The sequence below is a fragment of the Rhinolophus ferrumequinum genome, chromosome 19 (genome assembly GCF_004115265.2).
Source record: "Rhinolophus ferrumequinum isolate MPI-CBG mRhiFer1 chromosome 19, mRhiFer1_v1.p, whole genome shotgun sequence".
Lineage (NCBI taxonomy): Eukaryota > Metazoa > Chordata > Mammalia > Chiroptera > Rhinolophidae > Rhinolophus > Rhinolophus ferrumequinum.
The window spans coordinates 11,423,607-11,449,441 of NC_046302.1; the positions used below are offsets into that span (position 1 = coordinate 11,423,607).

Sequence of the window (25,835 nt, forward strand, 5' to 3'; positions counted from 1 at the left end):
GTCTGAAAGCTTGTTTCTTGTGCCTGGAGGGTTCTTCTTCTGACCTTACCCAAGTAGTTGGCTTCTTCAGAACCTCATTATCTTTTCTGCTTTCCTTATTTTGCAGTATTTTTCTCTCTATTCTATTTTTTTCTCAGCATATCATAGGACATTTGGTATTTAAAAAATCAGTGATATACCGTGTTTCCCCGAAAATAAGACCTAACCAAGAAATAAGCCTAGCATGATTTTTCAGGATGACATCCCCTGAACATAAGCCCTAACGTGTCTTTTGGAGCAAAAATTAATATAAGACCCAGTCTTATTTTTGGGGAAAAACGGTACTAGGCTATATCGTCCACTTAAGGTAAGCATCTTTTAAAAAGGCAAAAAATTACCTGTCCGGTGGATAAGATCTATTGTTTAGTATGCTGCAGTAATAATTTATTAAAGCACTGAAGTATTAATTAGCTAAATGGCCAAAAGAAGAATTAACACAGCTTTCATAAATGTTTAACTTACTTTCAGGGAGCAGTTTCTGTGCTGGGTCATATGACTCATTTAGTGATTCTAAAAGACTCAAAGATGGCACCTTGAGCATTATCCCTTGTGTCTTTTGTTAAATTAACTAGTTTACTTCCTGGATGTAATGACAGAAGTACTTTCTTGCAAAATAATTATATCACAGTCTGCCTTTTTTGAACTTTGTGATCTGTTCATTCCTACCAAGGTAATTCCTTACCTAAGAATGGATACCAATATCAGAAGGGGAAAACCAAATCAATTTACTTTCGTCAGTTCTTATTATTATAGATGGCATTTACTATCATTAAATCACAGTTAAATATTTAGGCATTTGGATATTTTGAACCTAAAAATTACATTTTCATTGAGCTATGAAACTGTTGCTGAGGATAAATGTGACTTCTTTCTAAGTAATGAACATTTTGTGGGGCAACTTCAATAATTAAAGCATCCACATGCACTTTTAACAAAAATACTATGTAACAAGTAGTTTTCAGTATACATTTTCAAATATTTTCTTTGCTCTTGATACTGATACTCCTATGTATAGGAACAAATCTTTGAATTTAATCCATTTAGTTGCCAAATCTCCCCTTGTGGTATTCTGTTACTCTTGGGTAATTCACGGTGGTGTGAATACATACTCTCACCAAGGAGAGTATATATTTGTTTTCTTCCTGGAGCACATTTGTTTTCTTCCTGGAGTCCGTCAGTAGATAGTATCAGTGAATAAAACTGTAGAAAGCACAAAGATAGGGCAAGAACCTCTATTCATAAATCCTGTTCTTTAAAGACCACTTTTATGAGCCATGTTGAATTCTTTACTATGAAAGCAGATATCATATTAAAATTTCTACTTCATTAAAGAACTTGCTGAGAAGCCTTCAGCTTATTTATGTTCTCAAACAGTCCTACAGCGGAGTCCACCTAAAGGCAGCACTAAATCCTACTGTGTCGCTCATTGAGGTCCCTGGTGGATAATAAGAGTATCGGACTCTGAAAAGGGGACTAAGTACCCTGATTTTGAGATTGATTAAGCAAAAGAAAATGTCACTGAGCAGCACTTAGTTCCAGTGGAGACCTCTGTGAAGTCTGGCAGAGTTTTCTAAGGGCCAGGCTGCCAGTGGCCTCCATCCCCTGCCCCATAAAACACCCATCCCCCACTCCTGCAGGTCTTCTTCTTTCTGTTCCTAAAACCAGAGACTTGTTGCATTTTGAGGTTGAACCAAAGGATTCTTTCCACTGACATGCTTTGCTCTTTTAAAGCATATTTGATGTTTGTTCATCATAATTACCTTTGCTATTGAGATTAAAGCTGCTATTTAGGGGGGCATCTCAGTATTCATTTGAACCTCTACTGTTTCATGTGAAATATTTGGACTGTGGGCTAATTCATTGATATGACTATTTTTAATGGCTGCTTCATTTCCCTGCGCTCTCTTAGCTCTGTAGAGTGAAAGCGTCCCTCTTTTCTAAAATACATTTTTTAAAATTTGAAACTATATGAAACTTATGGAAAAGTTAGAAGTACAATACGAGACATTTTTTTCCCGAATTAGAGAATAAGTTGCCAGTCCAGTCAGTAACAGCCTTCTCTGGACGAGTTGCCAGTTATTTTGTAAATGTCTCCAATTTATGTTTGTCTGATATTTCCTCATGATTACATTCCGGTTATGCATCTTTTGGGGGACTATCTCAGAAGTACTATGCTATGTTCTTCTTGCGGCATCTGATTGCATGGTACACGATTTTGATTAGTCCCATTTCTGATGATGACTTTGATTTCTTGATTAAAGTGGTCTCTGCCAGGTTTCTCCACTGTTTCTCCAACCAACTCCCCACGCTGGGTTACTCCCTCAGGTAGATACCCTCAATACTTGTTTCAGATTCATTCATTCCCTGTTCTGTGCCATTCCACCACCTGTAGTGACGCTTCCCTCACCCCGATAGGTTGTGATACTCTGTGCTGGACTTCGCCACGTGTGGGTATTTTCCTTAACCCCTCTTCCACTCCCGCCATCCTCCTTTGTGGATATCTACTTTGTTCTGCCCCATGTAATAGATTCAGAACAGAGTTGTTCAGAAGGGGAAGGGAAGGGTAGAAAGAAAGAAGGGGCCGGAGAAGGCCAGGAGGATGAGGAAGCAGAACATAGTTTCATTCTTAAATAAGAGAACAGCAGAACATGACGAGTATCTGAAGCAGAAAAAAGACAAAAAGGCTGGGTGGTGTGTTTGCATGTGGGGCCCTGCTTATGTCTCCCTTCAAGGTGAGGGGCACGTGTCCGTAGATAACGATTGAAGCCCCTATGAATCAGGGTAATTACATTGTTAAGAGTCATCTGACAGGTCTGCTTTTCTGTGTATGTAAGTGGTACTTTCTCATTTCACTGTCCACTGCAGAACTGAGTTTAAGTGCAAACACTCATTAAACCCTCATTCTTCTCCCAGCTCCCAGTGCTGACTTTGCTCCATTGCATTTTGACATGAAGTTCACAGTTGTGAAGCGCACGGGAAAGTCAAGTATGGTAGTTGTGTTTTGAGCCTGGATGCCCGGGACCAATGTGGGTCTGCTATTGGGACCTCCAGAGAATCCTGTGGATTTCCCTCAAAAGCCAGAGAGAGCTAGGAATTGGTGATTTGTTCTTGCTGCTTTGCTAAAGTTATTAGTTGTTTTAGTGCTTAAGTGCAAAGCTGCATTTGTATGGTAGCTCAATTTATAGAATGGAAGTTCACTTGGCATGTCCATGACCAAAATCTTATTTTCCACTGATTTCCATATGTGTAATTGAACCCTATTAAAAAAAAAAAAACAAACAAAACAAAAGCTTCCTTTAAGATAGCAGCTAACTCACAATGAAGACAGTGCAATAAATAGAAACTTCCCTGATGTTTAGGCCAGGTGCACACAGGCAGGTAGATATAGATAGATAGCCCAGGCCTGGGTGTTCAGCCATGGTTTTGTCTTGAGCCCAGGGTAAATGTTATTTTTTAGAAGTCCAACTTTTAGTAATTCTTTCTCAAGAATGACTTCTTTTGTTATTTGAAAGAAAGTATAGACCATGCACTTAGAATCAAGCAGACCTCATTTGAATTTTGGTTTTGCCACTTAACTGACTGTGTGGCTGCCAATAAGTTATTTAACTTCTCTGTAAGCCTCAATTTTCTTGTTTCTGAAATAATAGGTCATATCTCTTACCCCATAAAATTGTCAGGATTAAATGAAAAACATGTTTATAATGTGTGCGGCTGTTGGTAAATACTTAACAAAGGACATTTTTCTTGAACAGCTTAAATAGGGAATTTATGTATTAGTTTTTAGTAATTTTAGGTTCTTTTTGGTAAAGACTCTCATATTTTGCTTAGGAGATTCTCAAAGGACTGTTTAAAAACTATTTACTCTAGCATTAGCAGTGGGTGAGGCATTTTTAAAAAAAATGTTTTTATCCTACTTAAGAAAGAACTTACTTTTCTTTGAGGAATAGACACACAAGAAGTTTAAACTTTTAAAAACTCATTTGGTTGCTCTTTCCTTATATACCTGATATAACTGGAAGCAGCACAATATGTTTCTCACAGCCTTTGCTGAAAAGCCTCTTTGGGATGTAACTACGTGTAGAAAATAATTTTTTTTTGGAAAAGCACTTTAAGTGAAAATAGAAGGTAATTGACGATATTCTGTGGCTGTTCTGATGAAAATGAAGAACGGGAAAATGATAGTGGCATGGGTTTGGTGTTTAGTAAGTGGAGCAGATTTAAAAGGTATATAGGATTATAAAAGTATACAAACTTTTGAACACTTGAGAATTGTGTCAATTATTTGGTGATAAAAGATCTTATATTTGATTTAAAGTCATTATCATCTTAGATACGCTCACACTCGATGGTCCGAGAGATATGAAGGTCTCCCTAGTTTGGCGACTGGCCCACCTATCGGGTGCCCAAGCCAAGAGTTGTGTGGCCATCTCAGCACCTTGTTTTTTTCACTTCCGTGGGCAGTCTGCCATCAGGGCTGTTGCTTCAGCTTCTGGACTATTTCTCCAGTCTTTCTACGCTTTTCATCTTTCCTGCTGCTGTTTGAGTCAAAGCGTTCATCCTGTCATCCCTCACCGGGTTGTCCCAGCTGACATCTCTAGACCTACTCTTGAGATGACCTAATCCAGTCTCCACAATGCAGCCACGTTGCTCTTTTCAAAATGTAAGCCTCATCTTGTCAACATGCGTATCTTTCCTTTGCTGAACACCTTTCAAATGCTGTCTGTTTCCTGTAGGGTAGGAGATGAGCAAATCCTCAGTAAGGTTTCTAAGACCTGGAGTACCTGGGCTTTCTTGTCTCTTTGGCCTCATCTCCAGCCATGTGCCCACTCGTTCCTTGTGCTCTGACAGTGCTGGCCTTATGTCAGGTTCTGCCACAGAGCTCCTGGACTTGCTGTGCTTCCTGCCTGGAATGCCTCTCCTTTTTCATTAGGAAAGCTTTCCCTGATCTCCCAGACTAGGTGGGGGTAAAGAGGTGGGGGGTGGGCGTTCTACGCTCTCAAGGTCCTGTATTCTATGAAATCACGTAATATCATTTGTGATTATATTTTGGATTACTTGAGTCTTCCCTCCTAGATTTTAAAGCTTGTGAGTAAGGGATCATGTCTATTTTTGTCCACTGTGTGACCTTAGAACTTAGCCCATACTGGGTCCTCCGTAAGTAGTTGTTGAATGAGTGAAGAGAGAAAGCAGTTGATGAGGCTGAAAGTTGGTTTGGGCCAACGGAGAAGCACCTGATTTGCTGTGCTAAGCTGGTTGGATATTATACCACAGTTAATAAAGAGACTCTGAAGCTTTGGGCAGGAGAGTGATAACCTCTCTTGTGGAGAGAGAACTCCAGGGATATCCCTGGAGTAAGGCGGGGTAACGAGTGTGGGCAAAAGAGGAACTGAACGATCAAAGTATTGCCAAGAACTGATAGGTGGTCCTACTCATCAACTACAGAGCCAAGGGTGGCTGAGAGGAGGAGATAGATTCCAAAGATAGTAGGAGGCAAAAGCCACAGGATCTAGTAAATGGCCGACTGCAGGGGCTGGAAGAGCGATCACCCCATGTAGTATAGGTACCATTCACTGACTTAAGGAACATGGCGACCACATTTGAGGGACAATGCTGGGTTTTTGTGTGGCGATGGAAAGCCTATGAAACATTTGAAGTGTCTAGGCCAGATGCTTGTGATAGGAGTCTGAGGGGCAGGTTTGTATTTGGGGTCATTAAGTGTGTGGGTGGTAGGTGAAGCTGTGAATGAATGTGGGGAGACCTCTCTAAGGAGCAGTTAGCAGAAGACTGAGGATAACCACTTGGGGTGAGGGGGAGAAGAGGGAGAAGGAAGAGAAGCCAGCGCAGAACCAAGATGGTGTCCTCAGAACCGTGGACGGTGTTCTGGGCAGGCAGGCACCGTGGGGTGGGCATAGTGTGCTGTTCTCTGCATACCTCAGGACTTGGCACAGCTCTCTGTGTGCGAAGCTGGGACCTAGAGTGAACCAATCTGTGTGACAAGAGATTTTGAAGTAGAAACATTTTTTCCACAAATAAGCATGAGGTTATATAAAGCTAGGTTTTAGAAGTCTGACATGCTGCTTTAATTTTGTTCTTTGTTGAAAAGTATTCTACCAAAGATAAGCCATAGTTTGCCATGTTTTTGTGCTTTTAATTGTCTGTAGTTGTCTTCACAGTGCTTAGGATCTTAGGAGAAATTACTTTTCTCAGGTAGTTGTCATAATTAATTTTTTACAATAGCAAATCTGAATTCAGCAGTTCAAGATTTAATTTGACAAAGGAAGCTGTATTTTATTGATGATTTTTAAAACATAGGATGCTTGGGAATTAAAACCAGTTATTTAAATTAGTGTACATTTATGGCTTATCAGGGTAATGGATCCGTGAAAGAAGACATTTATGCCAAAACTAAACCTTGGGGAAATCACTTCTTTCATCTTTAAAATGATTAGGTGATTTATTAGATACCGCCCAGCCCTGAAGCTTTATGACTGTATTTAAAACTATTTCAGAGAGTTAACATCATAAGCTTTCCCCACAAAAAAATGGTAAGGTAGTAAAGGGTTTTTGATGCTGACTATTATAAATTAATTTCTTGAACATCACCTTAAAGAGAGAGAAAAATATTAGCTATGGATGCATTCTCTTAGGTGTTCTTTTCTAATTTCTATATTTTCTACGGTGAACTTCAGTACAAATCAGAGAATACTATGTAGTAACTATTGCTCTAAGCTAATTTATTACTCGTGGATTCCTTCTTATTTTTTAGGCAAATTAAATATGATTATTTGATCCATTTTCATAGTTACTGAGCATTTAGAAACTTTCTAGTGGTGAGTTTGAACAGTTTACTGAATATTATTATTTATTGCTTCTAATGTACAGTTCTGTATTAGTTTCCTGTAGCTACAACTTAACAGCTCCAACAGCAGAGATTTATTGTCTTACATATTGTCTGCAGGTTAGAAATAAGACATGGGTCACACTGGGCTAAAGATGACTTGTGTGCAGGGCTGTGTTTCTGGAGGGTGTGTTTCTTTGCTTGCCTCTTTCAGCTTCTAGAAGCCACTTGCACTTCTTGGCTCATGGCAACTTACTCCATCTTCAAAGCTGGCAAGGTAGCATCTCTCTTACCCTTCTGTCATAGTCACATCTTCTTGTGACCACAGCTGGGAAAGCTTCTCCACTTTTAAGGACTCTTGTGATTACATTGGGCCCTCCTGGATAATCCAAGATAACTTCCCCATCTCAAGGACCTTGATATAATCACATCTGCAAAATCTCTTTCGCCACGTGATGTTAACATAGTCACAGTTTCTAAGGATTAAGATATGGACATCTTTGGGAGGACATTATTCTGCCTACCACAAGTTCTAACTTGCAGAATCACTTTGGGCTTCCTTGCAAGAAATGCGAATTATTTTCTTCCTGTTGCAGAGGGAACAATGCCATTATTGAGCTCCTTTAGCACATAGTTTAGGGCTTGTTAGTCATTAGGTCTACTGTTATTGCACTTTCTTGTTTCATTAACAACATCGTTCAAGTCAGGACTAAAGGCTCTCATTGTTAAAGAGGCCCAAAGAGTTCAGTGGAGAAGAGGCTGGTGGGGACTCGTGGGATCTTCACTGAGGGCTTTGAGTGTGCTTTCTAGGAATTTAATTTTGTGAAACTGTTTTAGATGTTTTTACATTAAAGCTTTCCTTTAAACAGTGCTAATTTATCTCTCAACTAAAAAAACTACTCTTCATTGCCTTAAGTGGTCTGCTAATCAACTGAAACTCAGTGTTCCTCCATGGATTTTTAAATTTACATTCACTGAGAATGATTATCGTTTTGAAAGGTTAGGTAGAAAGTTAAGAGGTAAAAGTATGATTTTGGAAAGAATTTATTTTTGAAACTTCTAATATCAAGAGAAAAAGCAGTCTTGAATAGTATTTTAAGTATGTCCATTAATTACAGCCCAGCAGGGGATATCTTGAATAGAGGAAAGTCTAAGTTCTGATAGACATAATTAATGAAATTAATGAAGGTAGCAATAGCAACTGGAGCTATTCTATGTTTAACAGATTTCATTAGATGTCTGTGGGATATATAGATGAAAAAGGTCAAAGGAAATATGTAGTTAGTCACTTTATAAAGAGAATATTGTCATCTTATATAGGCGTATGTTAATTTGATGACTTATAGGTTGGTATTGATAAAGTGTTTTAATATCAACCAATAAGTATATGGGCCTTCATTAAGGAATCTCAGTGATGAAAATTATTTTCATATACCTGCCTGCCTCACAACTACTGCAAGTCAAGGGAGGTTATCAGATGACATTGGGAAATCTGCATATGAATGTGCTCTTTACCATAAACTTCACCATCACCTGTATCTTCCTCCAGTATTCAGATTTTTCTTTTCTTTCTTTTCTTCTTTTTCTTTTTTTTTTTTTTGATTCTTTAGTTCTTTACTCTCTCTTCTAGTGACAGACCTGGGATCTAATGACTAACAAGCCCTAAACTATGTGCTAAAGGAGCTCAATAATGGCATTGCTCCCTTTGCAACAGGAAGAAAATAATTCCCATTTCTTGCAAGGAAGCCCAAAGTGATTCTACAAGACCGCTCAGGAATCCTGATCCTCATTCAGTCCTGTTGTTAAAGGGACAGTCATTTGTTTGGCAACTTTTTCTTGTCTTCATTATTCGGTTCCACATTTCCCTGTCTGACTTGATCTCTAAATTGAGGTGTTGACTCTATTTCTTCCTCTTTCTACATCCTTCTTCTTCTCCATCTTCTCTGCCTTCCCTTCTTCCTTCTCTCCTGTACCTTCTCCTTCTCCTTCTTTACTTGCTCTTTCCTTGTATTCTTATACATCAGTCTGTCCTGGTTTTTATGTCTCAGTGCATTCTCTCTATGAGTTCTTCACTCTCTACCTTCCATAAATGTTGAGATTCCCTGTGTTTCAATGAGGATTCTCTTCTTATTTTACACTTTTTCTCTTGGCAACTTCTGTTATTATCTTGACGCTACCCCAGTTTTTTCTACCTAGCTACAGATTAATATCTCAGCTTCACACTGGAAGTGGACTTCCCTGGTTGTCCTTCACAATATCAATTCACATCTTCTTCATTCTTCTTTTTCTCTTTGTTCTTGGTCTCTTTTAATGGTGTCACCATTTTCCCATTCTCCTAAGTCCAAAATCAGCGTATTCTATATGTATCTTAACCTTAATTACTAAATGAGAGAAGAAAAATAACTAACGATGTAGGGGAAGTTTTTGAAAAAAGTAGAAGTGAGAGAGAATGATATATGAATCTCTATAGCAACACATTTGAAACTCTGGAGGAACTAGATGATTTCCTAGCACACTAATGATTATCAAAATATACCCAGGAAAAGGTTGAACATTTGAATAGGACATACAGTAGAAGAGACTGGAAGATGAGGTCCAGCCAGGGTCATAGCTGAACTGTTCTTAACCTTTAAAATAACAGATAGTCAAATTCTTCAAGGCCATATAAAAAGCTGAAAATATGAAGCCAGTATTAAACCTGAGGAACATAATACAAAAAAAACAAAAACAAACAAAAAACACAAGACAACCCTCTAGATTATCAATGCATATCACGTATAAATACAAATGTGAAATTCTAAATAAATATTGGCAAATATAATCCAACAGTATATTAGAAAAATGATACCTATTACCAAGAAAGTTATAATATTCAGTAATATAAAATTCAGCAATGAAACAGAGTTCAGTATTATAAAATCTGCCAACAAAATTCATACATTCATCAACAAATTAAAAGGGAAAAGCCATATAATGATCTTTAATGCTGAAAAGGCTTTTGATAAAATTTAACTGTTATTCCTTACAACATTCTGATATGAAATAGAATTAAATATAATAAAAATTATTTACCAAATTATAAGAGCAAATATATTAGCAAAACACCAAACTCATTTCAGTTGAAATCAGGAAATAATATTACTATCACCATTGATCTTCATTATATTAGGTTGGTGCAAAAGTAATTGCGGTTTTTGCAATTATTTTTAACCTTTTAAACCATAATTACTTTTGTACCAACCTAATATCTTGGAGTTTTTTTAGTGACTAAAATAAACCCCAAATTTAATAAGTGGCGTAAGCTTTAAAAATAAGAGATGAAACCATATATATATATTATATATATATAATTATATATATAATAATAATTATATATATATTTATATATATATAAAATACTTTATTGCTTTTATAGGTGTAATATTCCCCCCTTCAATTTCTATGTGCTGATGACTGACATACAGAAAAGCTAATGACTTTTTTATCCTCTATCAACAATCTAGATTTTCCTAGGTTTTCTAGCTATAAAATCATATTGTCTGCAAATATATAAATATAAATATATATAAATATATATAAGTATATAAATATAAAATCATACCATCTGCAAATATATAAATATAAATATATATAAATATATATGTATCCAATTTAAAGTGGATAAACACATTTTATACTGACATCCCCTACATTCTGGTTGTACAGTAATAGTTGCAGAATCTGTGGAACAGAATAGAAAAACCAGAAGGAGATGTGAGAATGTAATATATAAAAAAGATGGTAAATAAATTCAGAAGGACAAAGCATAGATTATTTAATGGATTATGGTTGCCAAACTAGCTATCTATATAAAAAGGAATTCCAAAGATTAAAGACTTAAATGTTTAAAAGAAAAAGGAGTGTTTTTAGGATACTAAATGAACGGTCTAGGTATGAGGAAATAGTCAAGAGTGGAAACTGTATTCTATAAAAAAAAGTATAGACGTATCAAAAACAGTTTTTAGTAAATCTGAAAATTTTATTTCACTCTCATTTTTGGAGGATGTTTTCATTAGATATATAATTTTTACTTGATAGTTTTATGGTTTTCAGCATTTTAAGGATGCTACTCCATTGTCTTCTTGCCTCCTTTGTTTCCGATGAAAAGACATCATAACTAAAAATCACATAGCTCCTCCTTCTCATATTGCCTAAACCTTTTCTGTGCTTTATTTTCTCTGTAATAATTATTGCCATCTGACTTGACATGCTATGTATTTTACTTACTTAATCTTGTTTATTGTCTGTCTTCACACACTAGAAGTTATGGTGGATGAAGGTGGAGATTTTTGTTTGTTTAGTACTGTATTATAATCTCCTAGCTCATAGTAAGCATTAAATTAATACTTGTTGACTGAAAAATGAAAACTGAATGAACAGTATCTTCAAGACAATGCTGATTTTTTATGTACTGTGTTCTCATAGCCCTTAGCTCATGTCTCTGTAGTTGGATTTTCCTTGTATGATAGTTTTCTAGTTTTCAACTAAGTCTCAAGCTCCTTAAGGGTAAAACTATCTCTTTGCTTCTTTGAATCATTAGTACCTAACACACGGTCTGTGTCGTAGAAGACCCTGTTTGTTGAATCAATGAGCACCTGGCTCAAATTGGTTTTTTCTGTCTTATCATACATGACTCTTCCATCACTATTATCTCATGGCTCTTTGAGCCTGTCACTTCAGAAGATGACCATTTACAGTACACATTTCTATATGCATACCTGTGAACCATGTCCTCGTCACCAGGTTGGACTAGCCTTCCAACCATTCTCGTATTTACCTCCAGCACCCATTCCTTGTTTTCTCCCCTTGGACCAGCACCCATTCCTTGTTTTCTCATAGAAACCATCCTGAGGCTAATCTCACTACTTGTTCTTGATCCCATTTTTTTTCTCCAGCTTCAGATCTTTGCTTTTACCTGCATCTTTAGATAATCTCTGTACTCAGATCTCAGTTAAAGACCACTTATGTCCTTCCAGTTAATTTCTGTGGTCTTTGTTCATGTTTTACATTTTTATCAAATATGATAGTGACTATTCTCTCCTTTTTGAAAATATTTCCTATCTTATTCATCCTGTTTCTGTGGTTGCCCCTTCTCACTGTCCTTTACGATTGTTTTTCTTTTACCCACATCTTTAACACTGCAGTTCCCTAGGCTTCTATTCTTGGCCCTGCCTTCTTTGTGCTCTTCATATGCTCTCCGAGAATCTCCTCTGCTTTAATCCCCTGTACACTGAGGGCCACTAAATCCAAGTTTCCACTTCTGATCTTTCTCTTGAAAAATTAGTTATAAATGCCTCCTAGACAGCTCATCCTGAATATCCTCTAGTTTCCTTTATATTTCAGAGATTCAGCATCTCTGAAAATGTATTTGTCTTGCTCTCTAAGCCTGCTCCTCTAGTTTTGTCTTGCTTAATGGCAGGCACAATTATAAACTCAGTTTTCTAAGCTAGAAGTGTCAAAGCCCTCTCTTTGCCATTTCATTGGCTGTTCGATATTGTCAAGTCTCCTTCAAATACCTCTCTGAATTCTTTCCCCTCTTCTCAATCCTCGCAGCAGCCGTCTCAAATCAAGACCTCATCATCTCATGGTTGCTTGTTGAGACAGCTTCCTTTCTGATATCTCTATTGCCTGTCCTCCATCATCTCTAAGATGGCCACCAACAGTACCTTTAAAAAAAAAAAAACAAAAACAAAAACACAAACAACCACAAAACCAACAATATGCAGGGCAGAGGAGAAACAAGTCTAAAACTTACCTTGGCATTTGTTTGCTTAAAAACATCCACTAGTTTCACAACACATAGGGGCTCAAGACTGAAATTCTTAGCACCGTGTTGTAATTAGATTCTGTCTTTTGAAAGGAAGAGAGATCCTTATTGCCAAAATACATGTTTGGGGAGGTGGAGACTCATGGAAATTCAGGAACAAACTGTGGTCAGAGAGTTATCCTGCCCCTGTCTGTAGGACCATCTGCAGAGAAGTCTGACTCTCACTCTAGGCAGTAGTTCTCTAACAATAGCTGCACAGAGTCACCTGGAGGACTTGTAAAAACAGATTGCTGGGCCCCACCCCCAGAGTTTCTGATTCAGTAGATACCCAAAATTTTAACTGATGCCCGAAATTTGTATTTCTAATAATTGCCCAGATGACAGGAATGCTATCACTGTCATATGTACTTTGAGAATCGTTATCCTTTAAGGCACATTAGTTACATCATCTGGGAAGCTTTCTGTGATGATATCAATCAGAATTAATTTTCTTTCTGCTTTGTAGGTTTCTTCAGGTTATGTTAGAACAGTGGTTCTCAAATTTCAGCATGTAATAGATCATTTAGATGGGTTGTTAAAACACAATTACTGGTCCCACCCTCAGAGTTTCTGAATCATTGAGCCTGGGGTATGGCCTCCAAAATTTGCATTTCTGACAAGTTCCTAGGAAACCTCCATATTAGAATAAATTGCTTACACCTTTCTTCTCTACTAAACTCAGATTTCCATTAGTTTTTTGCATTGTTCTTCTGTCAACTTGTTGCAACATTTGAGCATAGTGCCAGACATAGATGTATGTTGAATAAACTGATGATTCACCAAATTTTGAATTCCGAAATCCTCTTGATCACACCCTCATAACTCTCAGTTCTTTTCACTCCTTTAATTCTGTAGAAGGTTTTAAAAAATATCATATCCTGTATTTTATTTAGCCTTTCCATTCCTTCTTATTCTTTTTCAGTTGCTTTCAGATTTCATGTGCCTCCAAAGCCAGTTGTGAGACAGGTTAGTTAGCATGTCGTTAGGTAGACAAGAAGGTCCCTGGTGGAATAAACAAAAAAGCAGCCATATCCTGAAACTCCAGGTTCTGGAATGTCTCCTCCACTCCTGGACAAAGATATGAGATGTGTCTTGAGGTTAATAAATTATCTCAAATCCCTTTTGTCTGGACAAAGGAGCAGATCTGATAGATAGGAATGGGGTATTTCGTTAATCCCTTCAGGATGGACAAACAGGACAAACCTGATAGACGAATTCCATTAGAAGGCTCCAGCCCCCTTCCCCAAACAGGCAAGGGAAAGTATAAAAGTAAGAGCTTTTGCCTCAGTCACTGGGCACTCCCATTTGGGACCCCCCCCCCCCCCCCAATTCAGGAGCTCTGACCCTTTGCTTTCAATAAACTCTCCTCTTTTTAAAACTCTTTGCCTCTCCTGGGTCCGTGTTTCCGGTCTCACAAGACAGGATCCCAGCACTCACTCACTCACTCCAAAGTCCCCTCCATCATTTGGGGACTCACAGAGACGCATTCCTCCATCAGCTGGGGCCTCTTAAACATGTCATCTCACGTTCTCTTGGCTTAGAGTCTCTCAGCCACTTGGCCGTCTCCCATCAGTTCCCAGCTGCCTGCAGGCTCCACCATCTGCTCCCACTCCCAGACTGCCGAGAGCCGATGGAGAAAGTCCCTTTGTGCCAATCGCCCCTGCGCAGAAGCTCCAGCTTCACTGAGTGGGGCTCTCAGGAATGTTTTGTAGTCCTGATATTTGATCTTAGTTGAATTTCTGTAACTCTCCCAGCATTACCAGTATAGCATTGACTCTTAGCAGATAGCCTCTTACGTGGTGAAGGAGATCAAGGGTACTCAGTGTGATGTCCTTCTGTCTTTTCCCCAGCACCCTAAAAGCACCCTACAAGCACCTGTTTTTAACTTTCATTTATCACCTGCCTTTTCATCTCAGGGCCCTTCCTCTACCTGTGTTCTTAAAAACATTCTCTCTGTTCTGTTTCTCTCCCTCATTTTATCTTCCAAGAGCCTCATTTCTCTCTCTAGATTCATTTCCCTTAGCTGATGAAACAAAATGCCTCCTTCTTCCTATATTCGTTAAAAAGAAAGAAAAGAAAAGAAAGAAAGGAAGGAAGGAAGGAAGGAAGGAAGGAAGGAAGGAAGGAAGGAAGGAAGGAAGGAAGGAAAGAAAGAAAGAAAGAAAAAGAAAAAGAATAAGAAAAAAGGAAGAATTCTTTCCCTTGACTCTGTTTTTCCCCCTCAAGCTTTCATGTTACCTGTCTCTTCCTCTTCATTTGTAAATGTCTCAAAGTGTGGTCCGCACGTGCTGCCTTCCCAGTACTTTGTTTTAACTGTTTGGCCTCTTGCAGTCTGTCCTCACTATGACACCCCAGCTACCAAATCCTACAGTCTCTTCTCCCATCTTGGTCTTACTTGACCTTCTTCAGTATTCGATGGTGCTGATCCTCCAGCCTTTGGGAAACCATTGGCCACTTGGCTTCCAGGTCTCTGTATGTTTCCTTGGAGCCCCTTCCAACTCTGCTTATTCCTCTTGCTGCTTCCCCAGCTCCTTACTCACCTCTCATGTAGACATTCACGTTCTGTCTTCGGTGCTTATTTCTTACTATTTCTCTATTGCCTCTTTAAAAAAAAAATTGAATTACCTTTTGTTGGATATATATATATATATATATATATATATATATATATACACCTCATCCTGTGCTAGCTCCCTCAGTTTGCTAATCTCTTTCTGGGTACCCAGTATTGAACCTGAAGTTCATCTTTGCCTTCTCCTGTACCATCCACGTAAGCAGTTGTTTGCCATAGTCTGTTGATTTTTTTTCTGCACTGTCCCTCAGTTTTATTCCCATCTTTCTTTAGGGAACACCCATATTATCTCTTGCCAAGACTGTTTTGTTATCACTCTCGGTCTTTAGCCTTCATCTCTCCTATCTGTTGTATCCTTACCTGGCACTGCTTAGTAAATTCTGATATCATTTACCACTCAGAAGTCTCTAATGTTTCTCTAAACCAGTAGAATAAAGGTCAGACTCCTCAGGCAGACTTTCATGATCTTAGTTTTGCTTCCTCCCAATCCGGCAATCTAGCCTCTTCTCTGTGTGTTCCTGTGAGCTTTATGTTAATACTTAACAGATTCTGGCATTTGCAGAGGTTCTTTCCTTTTCAGCCTTTCTTGCTTTGCTCCTGCTGTTCCTCCCTGGATTGCCTGCTAAATTTCTGTTTGTCTCAAAAAGCAATGGTCTCCAGAATTTCTCTGTTCAGAATTAATCCTTTTTCATCTGTTTCCAGACACATTATTTGGGTTTCTTAACTAGTGCATATTAGCACTCGTGGCTGCTTGTTTAGTCACCAAAACACTGAATCTTGCCATATAGCAGGTTGGGGGTGACATTTGCTGCATGTGTGTTTGCCCAGCAGAGTAAATGTCATATGAGGACAAGAGTCAAGTTCTCTGTGCATCTCCCAACACTCAGTACCTGCTTTGCCTAGGGAGATTTTTAAGTTCAGTTGTACTGAAATGAGAAGCAGCCTGTATGTGCAAATGAAAAATGTTTTAGGTAGAGCATAGGAAAGTCCTTGCTATAGAGACATGGCAGAGTTATTAAAATGTGAGAGTTTGGAAAGTGCAGTTATATTCAGGGAGCTGCTGCTTCAGGGGTTATTACCCGGCAGTGATAAGTTGTTAACATTAGGAAGATTGTATCACTTCCAGTTGGTACCACAAAAGAAGGCATTATTTATGTCACGGTGTTGTAACATTCGTTGGCTGCTACTGACAATCGATTTTCTCACATATTCTAAGATGTTACCTTCAGGAGCCATATACAGTGTAACTTTGGAAATGAAGTTGAAATATTGGTGTGACGGGTTGTTGTCATGGCTAATGGACTTGGAAAGATACTGCTCTAAGACTTGAGTCTTGAGACTACATGGTTTTATCCTTAGAAATGATAATTTATTCATTCTTCAACCCTGCCGTTTTTCATTTTAGTTCAGAAAATTGCTAATAAATGTTGTGAAGTTTTCTAAAACTGGATGTTCTTATTGCCGAAATGAGGCATTTGTCTCCATCAGTGATTTTCCAGCCTGTGCTCTCTGAGGGGGACGAATGGGAGAATGCGTGAGCAGAGTGTGAAGTGGCCAGAGTAATTCAACTTGTGGGGTGTCTAGTGTTGGGGCTCCTCATAGGATATCTTTATAAGTAAAGTGGGGCCATGCTAGAGAGAAACTTAAGCTTTGATAAAAATCACAGGGCTAGATAGCAACTAGGTCTCCTTCCGTATTTAAATAGCATGCTATGCTTTTTGTGTTATAGATTTTTATAGGAAAGGTTGAGAACAAACACACTAGTGTGCACATATGGAAGAGTACTCATATAAAGAATTAAAATACAAGTAAAGGTTTTTTAAAAAATTATTATTAATTTAAATAAACTCGATTGTTCAGAACTCCAGATCTGAAATAATAAAGTAGGACACAATTGTGGTTTACATAATTTTAAAATTTCCTCAAAATTAAGGGATACGTCATACTCGATTTGCCAGCCTTTTTACTGGGGGACGTTGCAGCCCAATCCCATTAGACACTGTGAATGCTTTGTAAAAGGGATACTTTCTTGAGAGCTAAGAATCTGTGTATCTCAGTGTTCTCCTGTCTATGGACATGACCTGCCTCAGGAAAATGCAGTTGTGCATTCATAAGTTGGTATCTGTGTGCACACCCTCAAGAATATTAGTCAATGCCCGGCCTTCAAGCCATCCGGGTGTGGAACCTGCCACTCCTTGACTTGTGTGCTGCTTAGCTCCTTTCTTTTGCCATACTGGTAGGTTTGTTTCTCTCAGCAGTGGACCCTCCTACTCCATTGCGTAGTCCACGGTTGAATTCCCTCTCCTCTCACTGCCCGCCCTGGACCATTGCTTCTGCAGTTGACCCCCCTTGTGAGTGGTCTGTTGGCAGCTTTCTCTGGGTCCAGTGTGGTTCTTCGCATCCACTGCTTTTGTTGTTAGCTCCTGTAGGCTTGTTCTTGACATTGCAGGCAAGAAGAATAATCCTGGTCAGTGGAGGACTCTGGTTCATGGCCATCGTTGAAAAAAAAAAAGTACGGTGTGCTGCAGGAATGTGACATGTATGTGGTGACAAGAGCTCCTGGTAGTAATAACAGCATAACAAGAAGCTAAGCACTTAGAAGCAGTTTGCTATCGTCTCATGCTGTGGCCTTGGTCAGTGAGCTTGGCTTCTGCTATCTTGCTTTCCTGACGTTTTACTTGGGTTGTCATAGACAGGTGGTTTTTTTTTTCGTTGTTTTTTTTTTTTTTTCTGTGTTCTTTGCTTTCAATTTATAGCCTTTGCTCTTGCTAATCTGATGAATAGGCCAACAAACCTCAAAGTGTGTGTAGGAGAACAAAGAAAGATTCAGTGAGTGGTAAAGTGTAAATGTGTCATCTTGCTATTTCAACAGGCACAAATTGCCACTTTTTGTGAAAGAAGTTGCAGTTTCTGCTGATCTGCAAATTTGGCTGAGGATAAGCAAACCAAATACCTCAGGTCTGCAGATCAGCTGAGGGAATCTTCCTTACTTTCATATGAAAGGAAACACACATACACCCCACCTCATCCAGCTCAGACAAAGAAAGAAATGGCCCTGCCTATTTCTACATTAGGGAAAGTATTGCATTTCAGTGAGTGAGCTCATTAATTTCCCTGCAGACTTAATTTTACAGTAAAAGTTGCTAACTTAATAGGCATTTCTGCAACATCTTGATGATGTATACTAAAGTGAGGCAGTTTATAAAGTGGGAGTACATGGTCGGCGAATGTTTAAATCCAGACTTTTCTAGATGTGTGACCTCTGTAAACCTCAGTTTCTTAGAATTATAAAATAAAGTTATAAATTCAGTGTTACACATTATACACACACACACACACACACACACACACACACACACACCCTGACACATGCACCCCAACCACCTGATTCAATACCTGGCATATAATAAGTGTAATTTAAGTGATATAATATACAATCAAATATATTTTGTAAATTAGTAGTGTTTGGCATAAGAGTAATAATTGCAATACTTTGCTATAGCCAGTGTGTATAGTGAAATGAAAAGAAATGTAGGGTTTACAAACCAATATTCTATAAAACGAAGGTCCAATCTATGGACTGTCTCAAGAAACTGCATAAAAATAAAGTAAATTTGATGCCTGAAGCAGAGCTGTCCTATAATTGGTTCCTTCCCTCCAGGAAGTTGAGAAATGGGTTGGTCATAATAGATACCATTGAATTAATTTTTAAAGCAAGAAGTGCAATTCTAACTGCCTGCCTTCCTTTAACTCATTAAACAAATATTTATGGCCAGGCATGATTATAGCTCCAGGGACACAGTGATGAACAAGACCAGCAAGATCTCTTCTTTTTAGGACCTTACATTCTAATTCTAAATAAGCAAACTGGTTCAATTCAGCTAATGTTAATTTTGGCTAATGTAATCCCAGTGATAAAGAATAAAGCAAGGTGAAGAAACATAAAAGGGTGCTAGAATCCTTCAGAATCAGTGATGAGGGAATCAGTGCCTGCAGGCTCCTGAAGCAGGTGATCTTGGCATTCCCTCATCTCTCCTGCAGGCACTATATTGCTCACGTACTTGCTTTACAGAAATTTAATTCATTGAAAGTTGTTATTGTTTGATATTATGTTTTCTTTTCCTGATACATTTAAAAAGGTTCATTGCATACTCATGTGATCATAAAGGAAGGTCTTAGATACGATTTATTTCTGGTGAAATGATAATGTATGACCATTGGAAATAGGATTAAATTGAGAAATTACACACATTTTTTTTAAGAACACAGCTGTTGTAGAAAATGAGATATCTATATTTGCTTTGGAGCCAACACTGCTGTAATTTTTTTGTAAAGCATATAATTGCAATGTAGTAAAATGTTTATGTGAAAATAGGGATGTTGAATAATCTTACCAGATCATCTTCAGGGTTTGTCAAATTGCTTTCTCTGTTTAGAAAAATAAAATATCTCATGTTGTGGTAGAAATGTCAGCAAATCTTTAAGTGCTATCATGGGCCAACAGACTATAAGCTCTTCCATGGAAATCACACTATGATGTCTCACTGTTTTCAAACAAAGCAAGAAAATCCATCATGACAATTATGTTAGCCTTATTTGATGATTAAAATTCTCATACCTTAGTAAGTGTATCGATTTGCAATAACAAGTTAGTGTGTTGTGATTGGTAAATAGTGTTAATGTGTGCTCTCGGTCTATGCCTATTTTAAAACTATAAATTAATATATTCTTTTCTTTATTACCTGAGCATAAAGTACTCTCTTTCTGTCAGATACATGCTGGGGGTGCCCAAAAAAATGTATACAAGCGGACACTTTGGTCCACGTTGCTCAAACAGTAGTTCACTGTCATCAGAAGTGTCTGGATGCTGATGGTAACCACTTTGAGCACCTCTTGTAATTGCAGAAGTCAAACGTGACTTGTAGTCATGTTTTGTTACCAGTATATATTGAGTATTATATTCTTAATAGTTTTTTCCTTTCTTAAAATGTGTATACATTTTTTGGCACCCTCTGTATGAATATCAAAGGAAAAGTAATGTGTGTTATTTATTTAGTTTTCATCTACTAGACCAGGGACTGCCTTATATTTTGTATTCCAGCCGACAGCAAACTTCTTGGCACATTAAGAGGAGCCCATAAAATATTTTTTAAATGATTGAAAGTCTACATGAATTCTTCCTGCATAACTTGATTGATTTTTATGTTTGTTATTCCGTTACGTTGCTTTATTGTCTTGAACTGTTTCAAATGTTTGACTTAGAGGTGTATCTTACCACCTGTCACCACCAATGCTAATGCAGTTCTGACCTTTTACCATCTGTACCTTCTTCTGGAACAATTTACATCAAGATAAATGTTAAAAAATGTTGACAAGTCTTCTCTAAGGATGGGTGTATGTGAGTGTGTGTTTGTGTGGGGGGGAGTTAAGTAATAATACGTGTACAGAATTTCAAAACTGTAGAAAGTAACAAATAAGGAAAGAATATTTATATTAATCCTACCACCCACATATAGCCCCTGTTAATATTTTGCTGTCTATTTCCAAATGTTTTTCTATGTGCATGTGTTTTTATGTGTGGACACACATATATGTATATTACCTTGCACAAAGATGGTGCTTTATAAGTACTTTCAATGAGTGAATGTTTTAATTTATATAATCATTCGTATTTTAAAATTTAGGATTGTGTTATATATATACCATTTTGTGTCTTTACTTTGATTTTTACTTATCCCAGAAAACTCTCAAGGTATTTTGTTATTTAAAAAATATGGATTTTGAAAACTTCATAATTATATTTGTGCATATATACCACAATTTATTTAACATTTCTCCCATATCGATATTATTTTGCATTTTTGTTGTAATAATGTTGTGATGTACATTTTTCCATTATATTTTATTATGATGCCTTCCTTAGCACGTAATAATAGAGGAAGAATTACAGAGACATAGAATATAAACTTAAAACAATTATTAATCCGATTTGGTAGATTTTTATTATTTAAAAATGATATTTTTTTGAATTACAAAGGATAGCCAGCTTTTCACCTAGACAATTTTGAAAGCAGAAAAATAAAGCACAAAGAATATTGGAAAGAAATGTTTTATAATCTTGGCAGCTAAAGATGACTTTATTTAAGATTTTGATTTATATAATTTGTCTTTTAATTTCCATTACACATTTTACCCAAAAGGATCTTTTTTTTTCATAAATTGCTTTTTTTCACTGAGTCATGTATTGGTAACATAGCTTTTCTCTGCCATTAAACATTTTGCTACAATGTAATTTTATGGCCAGTTATTAAAATGACATGTCTATACAATGGGTTTAATTAACTCCCACTTAGTGCACCTTTAGTTTGTTCCCAATATTTCATTATTATAAGGAGTTCTAAGATAAAAACCTTGTGTTTGTCCCTTGGGCACATCCACTGTAATTGTATTAAGACAAATTTCTAGGAGGAGAAGTGCTGGTTCAAAGTATATGAATAATTTTTAAGGCTTTTGACATATATTTCCACTTACAGGTTTTACTAATTGACATTCACACGAAAAAGAAATATGAAAGTGAAAGGAGATTCTAAAAAAGTTTTCAAGTGATTCACCTTAAAATTAACCAAATCATCTTCTAGATGAATCTGTACCTGTTCACTCTTCTCTGAGAGGAGTGAGATGTTCACCAGGAGTCCTCTTGGTGTTGGGATGTATTCATAAGCCTGTTCTAAAGCAGGAAAAGCTGAATACGGAGTGGTTAGATGATTGCACTAAATGCTCACAGAAAGTAAGAGAGAAGGCTCTTATTAGTTGCTGTGTCTTCTTATTACCAATTTAATTAATTAGCCTGCTTCTTGGGTTTATCTTCAATTAAACTTTATTATTTTTCTGTCACTAATTGTTTCAAGAAAAGTCATTGTGTTTTTCTTTCCAGTCCCTTCAGCGGCTGCACAGGACACGTGGTCTTGGGAGCAGTACTTGAAAGAACAGAAGGCTATAGCTGCACCCGTTGAACTGTTTTCCAAGGTGAACCACTGAAGGTCTTATATTTTTGCAAGGAATCAACACTTACGAGAATTAATTAAAATTAAGTTGATAGCACACCAGCTTATTTGAATTGTCGTTGCTGGAAAGTGACATAAGGAAGTTTAATCAAAGCCTTAGTGTTTTGGAATGTGTGCTCCAGAACTGGTCTCCTGGGTTTGAAACCCAGTGCTACTACCTACCACCTCTACGACCTTGGACAAGTCATTCATCCTCTCTGTGCCCCAGTTTCCTCATCAATAAAGTAGGGAAAGTACCATATCTACCTCTTTGGGTTGTTGGAGGATTAAACCAGTACATGTAAAAGACATAGGATGGTTATGCACAAGGTGAACTCTTGATAAGTGTTAGTCTTTCTTTTTATTAGCTGATATTAGTTGCATATATCCACCCAAGGATCAGGCTTGAGGGATGTGTTTTGATGTGTTGCCTGGATATGGTGGGTCAGGCAGCGTGTTAGAGGAGACAGTGAGACCCCTGAATCAGATCCTGCCTGACTGTAAAGATGCCCAGAGCAGCTTATGGGAGCTCCCTTGATCAAGTGGCTACTGGTACCGGGGACCTGCAGCTTTAGGGGATCATCTTTCCCCAAAGTACCAAACCTACTATTGCCCTATTCTTCTCAGTCTGCATTTTCAGTATTTCAGGGGCAATTTTTGTAAGACATTACATCAGATCTGCATCATTACATTGCATTTTAACCAGCAGCGAGAAGCTAAAACTTTTTATTTGCTTCACTTTTCATGACATCTGTTCACTTACATCTAGTACTTTTATTATGTGAAAGGGCTAATAATTACAATCGTAGACATGGGAATAGAATATGGGAGAAGATGTGGTGCAAAAAGGGAAAGACTGAGAAACCAAGTGCTGGCACCTCACATTTAAGAAATAATAAATATCCTGTCATTGGTTCTGAACCCAGGCTTCACATCAGATACTTTTGTGAAGCTTTGGAAAACACCCTTGTGTGGGTATTTTCAAGACCTACTAAATTGGAACCTCAGGGGGTGGAGCCTGGAAATTTGTAGCTTGAGAACCTCCTTGGGGCTTCTCTGTTCAGGATAGACATCTACTATGATAGAAGGTTTTAAGGACTATGCAGTTCCTACATAGAAGTTAGGTCCCTGCTACCCTGCATTGGTGCTACTTGGTGAGACTTAGGGTGTTTGTTCCACCAAAAGCATATAAATTCCATAGGTAAAAGATGTCTTCTTCCTTTTCTTTCATGTTTCCTCACAGTGCCTGCTCATCTGATGAGTCAGTGTTGAGTACCTCTGTGAAACCTCTTCTGAGTGCTGAGGTCTTTAAAGGGGATTGCAGTGACTAGGGCCGTCCGGTGTAACTCGGGGCCAGCCTCTCCCTCTCTTGCTGTGCCTGTTCTGTGCCCTTGCTGCAGTGGCCACTGCAGGTCAGCAGAGTGGAGTGGGCCAGACCAGGAGCTGGCCAAAGCCCATCAGGTGCCATGACCCCCAAGGGCAGATGTAGTCCAGCCAGTGTCCAGGATTCGAGGTTCAATGAGAGGCCACAAGTTAGGGTTGAATGGGATCACTCACCATCCAGCATCTCAAGGCCACCAGAAGTCATGTAGGAACAGTCAATGATTGAGGCTAGAACTTACATGTAATAAAATTGGCCATGAATGGAGCAGTGTCGTAGGAAGTAGACCTGTGCTATTTCTTCCGATCAGAATCCTAGGACACAGATCCTCTCTCCTCTCCAGCAAGGATTGAATCTGATATTTGGACATTAGGGGTGAAGCTTGTTCTAATTTCCAGAGCAAGGCAAGTTTTGGCTGATGGTGGCAAAGTGTTCAATTCTCTGTCCAGCTCCTGCATTCTCCCCCTCATCTCGGCCAGTCAGTGTGCTGACATTATTTCTCAGAGTTTCTCCTTTAAGATCCTTTCAGTTGCATCAGCTAGTGTAAGAGCACCTGCAGAAAAGAGAATATCTTTCCCAGATTTTTTCCTGTGATCTGGTGTTAACTAAAAAACCACCAAGGGGCAAATGGGGGATTTCTATTCCTGAAATAAGTCCTTGTGGTCATATTGGGTACTGTGTAGTAATTGGCAATGGGTCATATAACTTTTCGCCCTCAACGTTACAGAGATGTGACAGAAGAGGTACTGGAAAGCACTAAGTGAAGGACAGTCTGGGGCATGTGAAGACAGGAGTGGGTTCTCTTTGGAGGGTGTGGAAAGAGTCTGCGAAACTGCCCATTGAATGGCGATGAGCAGTGACGTTTGTGAACTCTGAAGGGAACAGTAAGTTAATACACCAGAAAGCAGACACGTCTGACATGTTGGAGTGCCATTCTCTTTACTCATAATTGAAGTCAAGCTACTCACATTTTTAAGGTTCTCTGTGTTCAAAGCACCATGTAAGACCTCGACTGAAACATTAAGGAGTTTATGACATGGTTTCTCAAAATCTTGCCCTGTAGTTGGTTATAAGATATGCCCATAAAGCATGGTAACAGTATCAGGTAGAAGGTTAATAGGCAGTGGAAAGTCCACGCGATAAGTTTACAAGGCGTTCCATGCTGAGAGGGGGCCTCATCTGACCTTGAATGAGAATAATGGAGCTTCCTGGTTATTATGTCTGGTTTTTCCTGACGACCTAAGAAGATGCTTGTGTTCAAGAAACAGTTACTCTATCTCGACATATATATTCTAAGGTGAAATAAGCATGTTTAAAATTAAAAATCGGTTTCAGGAGGATCAAGAAGGCAGATGATTCCTGCCCACCTTCTGAGAAAGAGTCTCAGACTGAACTGTTTGTATTGACATTGTGCTCTTGACTAGTGAGGTCCATTTTCATAGTGCAAATATGTAGTGTAACAGTGACGTGCAGGTTAGCCTGCGGAGATGGAACTCTTCAGCTTTTGACACTGAAATGTTGAAATAACACTTAATAGTTTGTGTCTCCTGAATGTAAAACCAGCAAAAGAAATTAAAGTATTGCTTTACTCTTAATTTATAATTTCCATCCTAATATTGGAGTTATAGAAGATGTACCAGTGATCACAGACACACACATGCACACGTGATCAATTTTGTCATGCAAATCTGGTACATAGTCTACCAAGAAAACGTGTGTATATTTTTTTAAGGAGAGTACACTTATTTTATTTATACACAGGTTTTTACATATCTAAATGTCTGTTTTAAATTTTTGTACAAGGGAAAGTAAACAGTGTTATATTTTATAATTTACTTTACCATCTGGGATAATGAATATACAAGGATATAAACACCTTCTGTTGACAGAAAGGTTAAAGGCATTTTCTCTTTATTACTAGTGAAATGTGCCTATCTTGATTTGATTTAAACTTTAAAATAGTTTTCCATTTGTTTTGAGGTTAGTATTAAAATAGTGTCCCTCTTCTCTCTCCTTGCCCATCATCTAACCCAGCCCATGTAATTTCCTAAGGCATCCTGTTCACCCTGTCGCCACATACACCAGCCTGGAATCAAAGGCCCCCACCTGCCCCATCT

The 25,835-nt window shown here is 38.1% G+C and overlaps 1 protein-coding gene across 1 annotated transcript in view; it reads left to right on the forward strand.

Moving 5' to 3' along the window:
• Positions 1 to 25,835, forward strand: part of L3MBTL4 (L3MBTL histone methyl-lysine binding protein 4) — a 329,281-nt gene that overhangs the window by 19,098 nt on the left and 284,348 nt on the right. The window contains exon 4 of the mRNA XM_033087485.1: positions 22,229 to 22,320. Within this exon, the coding sequence (XP_032943376.1) occupies positions 22,229 to 22,320 (92 nt within the window). The remainder of the gene's footprint in view (positions 1 to 22,228; positions 22,321 to 25,835) is intronic.